Source organism: Tauraco erythrolophus, chromosome 6 (genome assembly GCF_009769465.1).
Source record: "Tauraco erythrolophus isolate bTauEry1 chromosome 6, bTauEry1.pri, whole genome shotgun sequence".
NCBI classification, from domain to species: Eukaryota; Metazoa; Chordata; class Aves; order Musophagiformes; family Musophagidae; genus Tauraco; species Tauraco erythrolophus.
The window spans coordinates 50149093-50160396 of record NC_141470.1 but is presented as its reverse complement, the minus strand read 5'-3'; the positions used below and the strand labels follow the sequence as shown (position 1 = coordinate 50160396).

Sequence of the window (11304 nt, the reverse complement as noted above, 5' to 3'; positions counted from 1 at the left end):
AATTATAAAAATTTATGTCTTTTTTTTGTTCAGTCAAGTACCCCCAAGTTTTATGCTTTGGTCTCCTACTTCCTTAAATTTTTAGATGAGGGTGTATTTCCTATTTGCTGAGTTTATGTACATTAATTTTCCCATTTAGATAGAGCGTTCACATCTACTTCCAGCATTACCATTGGAACAGTATCTTAGGACCTGCACTGATCAGAGTGTGAGGCAAGAGGTTCACACGAGTGACTTGCCTAAAAGAAGACCACTCTGAAGGTCATTTCAGATGTCGCAAAGGATAGACTAAGGAAAAAGGATATGGAGAAGGCGTTATCTTCTCACTCGGTTCACTGTGTGCACAACCACCTCTTGACCAGACTGTGGCTGGGATACTTGGAGATGTTATAGCTCAGTTTGCTTGCATTCTTCCACGAGAATTTGGTTCTGCGTTGTCATGGCAGGAAGGTACTCGTTGACTGGGTCTTGAATACTTGTAAGAACCTGACCTATCCCTCGGCTGATTCTCTGCCCGTAAGAGCCGCTGCTATTTTTGGCCGAGATTGTCTGACCTCTGTAAACTTGAGCCTGCTGCTCGCATATACCAAACTTGCTCAGGAGGATAAACACATCTCTTCGGAAAGCTTTGGTGAAAATAGCATAAAGAAAGGGGTTGGCACAAGAATTGAGTGGGTAGAAGAGTACCAGCAAAATCTTGGAATTGGTGACAGTTATCAATGGTTTGTTCATAATGGCAGATAAAGCATGGAAGGAGATGGGAGCCATGCACAGAAAGTCAGTGAAAATCAACACAGCCATCCGCTTGGCGATTTTGGTGTCTTTGTCCCCGGACTTGTACTGAGGGTTTCGCACAGTTACATAGATTTTTATGTAGCAGGCACAAATGATGACAAAAGCAATAATGTTGCATATTAAAACGAAGACAACGTAGGCTTCAGCCACCGGAGTTTCAGTGTCCATAGGCAAGCAGATGCTGACTTTGCTGTAGCTGCTGACGCCAACCAGTGGCAAAAGGGCGAGAAGAAAGCACGAAAGCCACCCTCCCAGCATGATAACCAAGGCGTGCCGGAGGCGGATCTTTCGATCCGGGCGCATGGCAAAAGTGATGGCGTACCAGCGCTCCAGGGTGATCACAGTCAGCGTATATACAGAAAGTTCACTAGCAAAGACTGTGAAAAAGCCGGCTGTGTTGCAACCAGGCCCAGTCTGCCACTCTATAGCATGGTTGTAGTACTCTGACCTGGTGTAGAGATCCACTGAAGCGATCAGGAGGAGGTATAACCCCATGCAAAAATCAGCAAAGGCCAAGTTACACATCAGAAAGCGTGGTACAGTCAGTTTATAATGGCTGGTGAGAAGGATGAAAAGGACAAAAACGTTACCTAGGATGGCCAACAGGTTCACAAACCACACCACGATCCTCAGAAATTGATATCCCATTATATCCTCGCAGGGATTAAACTCATCAGGCTCTGGAGTGCATATCACGTCTTCGTCGCCTCCGCAGACAGGATAGTCATAATGACTGTCAAAGGTCTGGACGTCTTCCATTTGAGGGTTCTTGAGCTCTTGGCCAAACCCAAGATTTCCTTCTCCGTGGTCTTCCAAAAAAATGTAATAATGGGAATTTTCAGGAAAATTCGTGAACTTGGTGTTTTTGTCATACATGTTATCAGTGTGGTCTGTGTATTCTTCTGCATAATCTTTGTAAAACGGACCTCTGAGAGCTTTGACTGATCTTCTCTTACGAAAGCTGTGACTGCCGCTCTGGTTACAGGTCAGGTACTCCAGGATTCTGAAAGAGCAGAGGGGGAAATCACTGCTGGCATTTACTATCCGACAGGTGCAGAGAGTGAACAAAGGGAACACTTGAAAAGCAAATCACCATGAATGAAAATGTAGCTGTAAAAATGTGATTGGATATATTTCTGCTAACAGAACGTATAGTGAACAATAAGCTTGAGTGTTTCTGGGCTTTTTTTTCTTTAAACTAAATTTTTCCTTTTTCTGTTGCTGTCAACTATCCCCAGTAGTAATTTGACTTATTCAGCATCTATAATCCCTCATCCTTCTTGAGATCCACATTCTTAGTAGGTAACAAGACTTTAATCTACTGTTTATAACTTCTTAGATAATACACACAGTATTATTTCCTTTTAATTTTTGCTCACAAATCAATTTCTCCCAGAACTTCCATCATTTTAATTTCTGTTCTGTGTATTTTCTGTAGGTGCTTTACAGCTAACTAGTGTTGTAGTGGCTGCGAATCCTGTACCTCATGGTGTGATGTACCTGTATTTGTAGTCAAAAATTGTTCATTCTTTTTACTAGAAAAAAAAATACTATTTGGCATCAAATTTTTTCACTGCTATGATCCACTGTCACATAACCTTTAGCATTTCTCATTTCCAGGTGTATAGAATTCAAGATTGCTTACAATTTGAGATTGCATACAGTTCAGTCTGAGAAATCTTCATCTCTACTAATAGACGTGCAAATACTTGTTTCTTTCAGTCATTAAATTGTGCTGGGTTCTATCTGCACATTCTTCCTGTCCAACACTTCTCTGTGTTATTTCTGTCCTCACTTTCCCAGTCCATTGTAATTGTGAATGTTATTGCTTTGTGAGTTTATTGTTGAATAATTGATATGCTTATCATAGCATATTCTTAATATATTATGCATTCCAACCACAAATACTGCAATACTGAAGACTGGGGCTGTCTTCCTAAATCAGGGTCTGGCCTCAATAAGAATTCTCTAACCCTTATTAAACTTTGGAGAAATTTACAGTGGATTTGCATTCTGCTGCTAATCACAGTAAGTCATCCCCCCTTTCTCTTTCCCCCCAGCAGATGAGTCGCTGTGTTGCATCAGGACATCTATAAGTGTATTTTTTTTCTTTCCAAAAGCTATCTGCACCTGTTCTGATAGGAGGCTGGAAATCCTGCTGAAATGGAATTTGAAATAATCTGTCTTCAAGGTTATTACAGAATCATTTATTCTGAGCTTTTCAGTTAGAAAACATATGAGACAGGAGGCTATAACCCCTCCAAAACTTCTTTTTCCAGGCCTTGCTACAGCACGTTCTGTGTTGTAGCACATTACCCTTTTCTTCCCCCCCCCGCCCCTTTAATCATAGAATCATAGAATGGTTAGGGCTGGAAGGGACCTTCAAAGGTCATCTAGTCCAACCCCCCTGCAAGGAACAGGGATATCTCCAACTAGATCAGGTTGCTCAGGATTAATTCTGGGCTCAACAAAAAGAGGAGCTGTTGCAAAACATCCTACAAATGATTATATGAAAAATTATTTCTTCTGTCAGTTTGAAATTGTAATCTCTGTTTCAAAGAATGTCTTGTATATCTAGAAAAAATGGTCACAAAAGTGCTAATAGATGCAGTTTTATATTAATACTAAAACATTGTCTTCACTTGCATACTTAAAATTGAATGTAAGTTAGTGAAACTCACCCGCTGTTTTTTTTTCCAGCTCTTGAAAGCACAGCAGTGACTTGGATATGACAGGTCAGCTCGCATTAGCTGAAGAAATATCTTTACAGCTGGTAATTTCTTTAAAGTCCATGTATTTTTGGCCACCAGTTCTTTAAGGCTTTCCAGTCCTTTGGCTGGAAGGTTAGCAATGGCTGTTCTGGAGACATCTCTACATAAAGGAAGAAAAAGACAAACTACAATTTTTTTTTTCAAATTCCCACAGAAATTTAGAAGTTTCATAGAATTCTACGGCAAAAATCAAATCCAGAGGAGGTGTGGATTTCATATCACTTTGCTAGGTTCTGACACCATTCAAATTCAAGGATATGAATTCCTTCTGTGATTTTCTCTGTGTTTTAAAGCTCTTGTCTTTAATGTTTCATAGTGCAGAATATGGATGATAAAGTAATACCAGGACTTTTAAAATCACACCTTTAAAACCAACCGGATACAAAATACATATGCAAAAACAAAGTTTTAAAAATTCTTTAACGAAATCACATCTTCCATTGGAAGAGCTATTTTCCTTTAGGCCTCTTTAGACTCATTTTAACCTACTTCAATAGAAAGCATTGTAATTACTAAAACAATGTTGTTCATAAACTGAAATTAAAATCTTCTATCTCAGTCCGTCCTAAAACTCTCTGAAAATTTAGTATTATATTTGCTGCTTTCTAATTCTCTGGTCCTGAGTCCACCTCAGCAGATACATTGCAGAGCTCACGGGGGAGGTGGATTTCCTTTAGAACTGCCAGGTGGATGCCATCTGGTCCTGCTAATGTTTTACACTCATTTTTTGCTTTGTCCCAAAACCTATTTTACTGATGCTTGAAGTCAAGGTGTTTTCTCTGAGTTATACTCTGTAAAGAAGTAAACTTGTAAAAAAGGTCCTAGTGTAGGAACATTCTTAGAGCACTTTAATCATGAACATCCTAATAATAAATAATTGAGCTTTTTTTCTATGTGTTGTTTCCCAAGAGTGCTGTTTTTATCCCTCTAGAAGTCTCACCCATTGGCTGGTTTCTCGCAGCTAAAAGAAAATTATTACTAATTTTATGCTTTAAACAAATTGCTTCTAAAAGACTTGGTTTTGTTCTCCTTTATTTTTTTCTTTTGATTTGCTTGTATTTGTTTTTAAATTGAGTTAGAAATTGCTTCCCCTTTCTGTAGGAGGGCTTTTTAACTTCTAATAGCCTCTTTGCTATCATACATATTTGAATGTGTCACAACTTTGATTTCAACCATATAAACTTCTTTTTTGTTCTTCTGGAGTCCTTTTTGATAGCTAGTGTATGTTTCTACTGAGCTTCTGAATTGGCTCTTAGAAGATTTTGAATGCTGCCTGTTATCATTTTATCTTGTAAAGAATCACACAATAGTTGAGCTTCCAGATATCAAATTTGATGTCCCCGCTCAAAGCAGGGTCACCTAGAGCAGATTGCTCAGAGCTGTGTCCTGTTGACTTCTCAGTATCTCCAGGATTGGAGACTCCATAGCCTCTTTAGACAACGTGTTCCAGCATTTAACCACCCTCGCAGTAAAGAAGTTTTTTCTTATGCTGGAATGGACTTTCCTGTATTTCAGTTTGTGCCTGTTGCCTCTTGTCATGTCACTGGACATCACTGAGGAGACCCTGGCTCCGTCTTCTCAGTCATTCCCCCCTCCCCCAACTTTGAGTATTTATACACATGGATAAGATTCCCTTAACTCTTCTATTCTCCAGGCTAACCATTTCCAGATCTCTCAGCCTATCCTTACATGACAGATACTCCAGTCCCTTAATCAACTTAGCGGCCTACTCCGGTTTGTTTTTCACTAATTTCCTCATTTTATGGAGCTATCCTTCTGCAGCAAAAACATCTTGGTAAACTAGATCTTGGACTAGATCTTACCAAGACAAGGCTGGCCTTTCAGCAACCCCCATGGGTCTCCATGAAGTCCTCATGGTGGTGGCAGCTACCTGCAGGAAGGGAACATGGTTAAATACTGTGTGATGGGAGATGCTAAGGCTTTTTAGAAGGGAAATGACACCTCACAAACTCTTGGGAGTTCTTTGAAGATGTTCTGGCACAAGCATATGGAGAAAGATGATCCTGTTTTTACAATGAATTGGAATTTCTGAAAAGCCTTGACGAAATCAGATATCAAGGGCTGTTGAGGTAACTAAGCTGTTATGTGACAAGGGGAATGGCTCTCCTAGATTAATTAAAAAAGTAAAAAAGAGTGAGGGGAAAGACTGGGAACAGATGATGATTCTTCCGTCACGCTAGAGGAAGAATGGAAAATGAAGCGGTATCTGAATATACCCATCATTGCAGCAGAGGCCCACGGAGGCTAGGCTAGCGCTGGTGCTACTGGAATACTCATAAACAGTACGGAAAGAGAATGAGGGTAGCTGGAACAAAGCTTGTTTCCGACACAGAATAATACAAGGTAGCACAAGCTGAAGTTGACTGTCTAAAGAAGCAGAAGGATCCTGCAATACTCAGTGATTGAGCAGTAAAATAAATGACGTGATTCAACATTGATGAATGTAAAGTGCATTTAGGAAAAGGCAATCTTAACTGTACATGGATGACAATGGAGTTTCATTTACTTAGCACTCTGGAAAGATCTTGGGGAGTCCTCTCTGCAAATGTCAGGTCAGTGCTATTCAGAAATGTTGAAGGGAAATATAATGCTAAGAATTTTTAGGAAAGAAATAGAAAATAGAACAGAAAAACTTCACTTTGTAAATCTAATAGGACTGCATCTTAAATGCTATATGCAGTGCTGTAAATACTATATGCAGTTTACAATAAGAGCTCAGAAAGCTACAGCAAGGATGATTGAAAGTATCAGATTGTTTCTATATGAAGTAATAAGGAGTAGATAGGGACATTTCTCTTGGGAAAAGCTAGGACTGGAAGCAGTATGAGACTATAGATGCTATGCATTAGTGTAAAGGTGGTGATTGGGAATGATTATTCACTCTTGTAAGATGAGTTTTGGGGCACCTAAGAATGTGAGGCACGAGACTTAAAACTGGGAGAAAGTATCATCTATTCACAAAGTTCCGTCATTAAATTGTGAAAGTCAGTGCCGTGGTTCATTGCGCAGGCCAAATAACAAGGTAAGAAGAAGGTTGATATCCCTTTTTGTTTTGGTTTTATTCACAGTTGTGTCATGTTCCCATCAGAAATGACTGGGTCAGGAGGAACACCCTGGGAACAAGGGCTTGTGCCTTGGAAGCTGCCATAGAGAGGGGCCTCTCCGGGGCCCTGAGTGTGCAGGGGAGAGAGCTGCAGCTCCTGACGAGCTGGGAGCAGAAGGACGCAGCCAGCCCCTTATCATTTACAGCCAACAGTAAATGATAGATCTGTGAGGCAAACGTTCCATCAACCATAAATTCTTACCTCACTTCAAGAATGCATAAAGGGTACTCCAGAGACCATGAGTTCTGCCAGCTTGGTGGGGAGGCAAGGCAGAGTCTCTTTTTTGAGCTCCATCAATGTTACTTTTTTTTTTTTTTTTTAGCATACTGCTCACACTGTAAGTGATGCCATTCATTGCCCCAGAAAAAGGAATATTTATCTTCTGGCAATCATTTTCCATAGAGTTAGTTTTCAGTAATGTAAGTGGAACTTTCTTTTTGAGGAAGACCCAATGTCCACAAATTCCCATGCCAGCTGTCAACAGCTAGATGCCCGAACCAAAAATGACTTAACAAATTATTTATTAAAATAAGCCAAGTCGTTTACACTGCCCAAGGCGGATACGAAAGGGATGTATTCTCAGGCTATTACGCAAGTTAACAAATCTCTGGTCTCTCTATGATTAACTCATTATTATTAGTCTTGATGGTACAAGGGTGAGGGGTGTGTAATAAAGCACCACTCAAGTACCTTTCTGTCTCCTATGGGAGATGTTACTGGCACTGGCCATTGACAGGACACAACAATAAATAGTAGAGTTCCACTCAATTTTCATTCATTTTGACTTCAGCCTTCTTAAGGCAGTGCATATGTGGGAGTTTCAGAAACTACTTTGTTCCTATCAAAATAGCACCAGTTCCTGAAGGTCATCTGAGAGATCTGTTCAGGTAGAAAGATTCTGCTCTAAATTGCTGCTGGAAGATATCTCGCTTTGGAACAAACCCTTTCTACATCACACATGTAGAGTAATTCCTGGTTATCCATGGGTAACAGAAGTCTCCGAAGCTGCTATTAAAATTACATTAAAATTAAATTAAAAATTAATAATACGTTGCACCCTTCTGTACTGATTTTGGCTGGCATAGAGCTAAATTTCTTCACAGTGACTAGTATGGGGCTACATTTTGGATTTGTGAGTGAAAACGGTGTCGATAACACAGGCATGTTTTAGCTACCACTGAGCAGTGCTTACACAGAGTCACGGCCTTTTCTGCTCCTCGCCCTATCCCTGCCGGCGAGTAGGCTGGGGGTGCACAAGGAGTTGGGAGGGGACACAGCTGAGACAGCTGGCCCCAGCTGACCAAAGGGATGTTCCACGCCATGTCACATTGTGCTCAGCAATAAAAACTGAGTGGAGGTTTGCCAGGGCTGCCGTTGCTCAGGGACTGGCTGGGCATCAGTTGGTTGGTGGTGAGCAATTGTTTTTGTTGCATCACCTGTTTTTCTTGGGTTTGTGTCCTGGTTTCAGCTGGGACAGACTTAGCCCTTCTTTTTAGCAGCCAGAAGAGCTCTGTGTTTTGGTTTTATTCTGAGATTTGCTCTGAGAAGAACGCTGACAGCGCACTGATGTTTGTAGTTGGCACTGAGGTCTCAAGGACTTTTCAGCTGCCGTGTTCTTGCCAGTGTGCAGGAGCACAACAGGCTAGGGGGGAGCATGGCCGGGACAAAGGGCCCTCGACTCTCCTTATGATTTGAACTTAGATTTAGGATTAAGGGCCAAATTTGCCAATTAGTATTCCATATCATGCAGCATCATGCCCAGTATAAAAATGAGGGTCAGCCGGAAAGAAGGGCTTTTGCTTTCCCAGGGCTCTCACTCTCAGACTCTTGGAGTGCTCTCTCTCTCTCTCTCTCGCTCTATTTTCAGGCCTCTCACTCATCCAGGATTGCGGTGTTGGGACTTATCTGTTTCAGGATCGTTAGTCTGGGATGGGATGGGTCTTGGTCAAGGGGTGCTGAGCAATTACACTGTACGTCACTCGTTTGTATATATTTATCATTGTACATATGTATATATTCATATATTGATAGTAGTAGTATTAAATTGTTCTTATCTCAACCTATGGGTCTCTTTCCCTTTTACCCTTTAATTCTCTTCCCCATCCCGGAGGGTGGGGAAGGGTGAGCAAATGCCCATGTGGAGGTTAGTTGCAGCCTAAACCACGACAGTTTGGTTTGGTTTTTTCCCCTCTATTTTTTTCCCCATCCTTTTTTTAATTATTAAACTGTCTTTATCTCAACCCATGAGTTTTCTCACTTTTAACCTTACAGTCCTCTCCCCTGTCCCACCGGGTAGGGTGGGTGAGTAAGCGACCGCGTGGAGCTGAGCTGGAGGTCAGGGTTAAACCACGACACTTTCCTGAGATCTTTAGCTTAGGACTAGTGAATCAAAGGGTCATGATGTGAAATAATTGACTTTTTAAATCACTGTTCATTTACTGTTGCTTACGTGCCATTTTATGCTTCCTGCCTTTGAGAAGCAATACCTCTCTCTGTGCTGTCACTATAGTACCACATCTCTAATTATAAATACTACTAGGACTATTGTTCGCCATGGAGGTGTATCGTTCTAATGGGAGATGGATAACTGTGAAGCACATCCTGAGATCAAGGATCATTGGCAGCTGAGCTAGCACGATAATTATAGAAGATTAGAAAAATTTCAAGTCATTTGAGAAATCTAACTTGAAAACGCAGAGTGAGAAGGAAGTTCTTTATAGTTACACATGCATGTCCTAGGAAGACATCTCTAGCCCCTAAACCAAGAGGTTTTGTGTAGCTCGCTCACCTCAAAGCTAGCCCTTGCAGAGTGAGGTTACCTGGAAACGTTATTGTAGCACAGGTCACCCACAGCCCTTTGCAGCATGTCATTACTTGTTCACCTGTCTAGCATAACACCACCACTGGTGCTTTAAATACCCACAAGAATTCCAAGAGTCAAAATCTATGCTACTGCAAGCTCTCACCTCCCTTAGACTTAAGTCCCGAGTGTTTTGTCTTCTGCCATTCCTAGGAAGGAGCTTTTCAACCCATTGTGCAGGGGAGGAAGAGCTGGCCTGCTTGTCTTTGTGAGGATGACTGTGCTGGTGCTTCCTAACTCTGTCCTTCTGAGCTGCTCCAAAGGGAGTAGCTGGTGATGTAGCAGAAGCCACTGGAAAAGTGAGGATGACTTTAGGAAACAGACAAAATGTCACTCCAGTGTGACAGGAGTGGTTTGGCATGATTTGCTGTTGGAATGACTGATTATTATGGAGTGCCCTTCCAACATCAAATTATTTAAGGTATCTGCTTCAGAAGTATGACTTCATGAGTGGTCTGTGCTTCTCTCTTCCCTCAAGCCAGTGAAAGAAAACCTGATACTCCCTGGAACTAATCTCAAACCCTGTTGCCAAGGACTCTGCTAATAGCTCCAGTGGACCGTGAGGTAGAGAGTGATGTGGAGGAATGATGCCCTGAAAGGTGGGCCCTCAGCCAGATCTTCCTCTTCACCCCACAAGTCATTTAGATGACTGAAGCAGAAGACAGACTACCATTCACACAGCGGCATTGCAGTGCGTGTGTCTTGAGATGCAGGGGACAGAGAGAACCAGAGATTTGATGATGACTTTGCCATCAAAGGTCTGTCACAGCTTTGCACAGCAGGGACACAACTCTTCTTAGCATACAGTGGTTAGACCAATATGACTTCTACTGTAGACTGCTATAGCTAGCCTGGTTTTCTAGACTTGGGAAGATTCTGGGAGAAAAATGTTGTCTTCACCTTTTCGTTATTATAGCTGGGTACTAGGATTCCTCTGTGACCAATACATTGTTATTCTGATATAAATATGCTGTTTTCCTGAAGACCAGAAAGTAAAACTGATTCTTGCATGGAGTGAGCACTGCTGGCACCATCTAGTTTTGCAGTGGAGGAGGGAATCCCACTTTCAACGCTTCAGTTCTCCCTGTGATCAGTCCTATGCACTACGTTACATGCTACATGATTTGAGTCAGGGAATGTGATTCTTCTTAAAGTTCTTAAACTTCTTAAAGTTTTTTGTTTCATTCCTTTACAATTGTGCTACTAGAGTGCTTAGTTTGTATGACAATTGTACAGTCATAAGACAGACTGTAGTACAGAATCTTTCAGAAGAAAAACTGGTAGGAACAGTATTTCTAATGTAAGATGCAAGCATTTCTTAAATCAGTTCCCTAAAGCACAGCTTTTGTTGCTGATATTCTTTGTGTAAATATGCTATTCCCATCCCTGCTGCTCTGCTGCTAGTAATGGTTGGAAAGAAAGTGCAACTTAAAGTAGTATTATTTTTAAAGTTTTCTCTGTTTCATTTTCTCCTACTCACAGTAGAGTTGGTCCACTCTGCACTCCCAGAAATGCATCGTCATTGATAACTTCCAGGTATTTGTTCTTGTGCAGATAGCTGCAAAAAGAAACAAAACACAGGGATTTGGAAATAGTTATCCATAGGTTAAAGAAGATTTGCAAAAGCAATACGTATAAGGGCCATCCTATCCCAGGAACATATTGAAGCGTAATCAGCTACTTTGAGGCCCTGAGCAACCTGATCTAGTTGGAGATATCCCTGTTCCTTGCAGGGGGGTTGGACTAGATGACC

General features: G+C 41.3%; 1 protein-coding gene across 1 annotated transcript in view; it reads right to left on the bottom strand.

Moving 5' to 3' along the window:
• Window positions 1–387: 387 nt before the first annotated feature.
• The window catches only part of TSHR (thyroid stimulating hormone receptor), a 75524-nt gene continuing 64607 nt past the window's right edge, over window positions 388–11304 (bottom strand). The window contains exons 8-10 of the mRNA XM_086613165.1: window positions 11032–11109; window positions 3481–3666; window positions 388–1798 (exon numbers count right to left, since the gene is read on the bottom strand). Of these exons, the coding sequence (XP_086469291.1) occupies window positions 388–1798; window positions 3481–3666; window positions 11032–11109 (1675 nt within the window). The remainder of the gene's footprint in view (window positions 1799–3480; window positions 3667–11031; window positions 11110–11304) is intronic.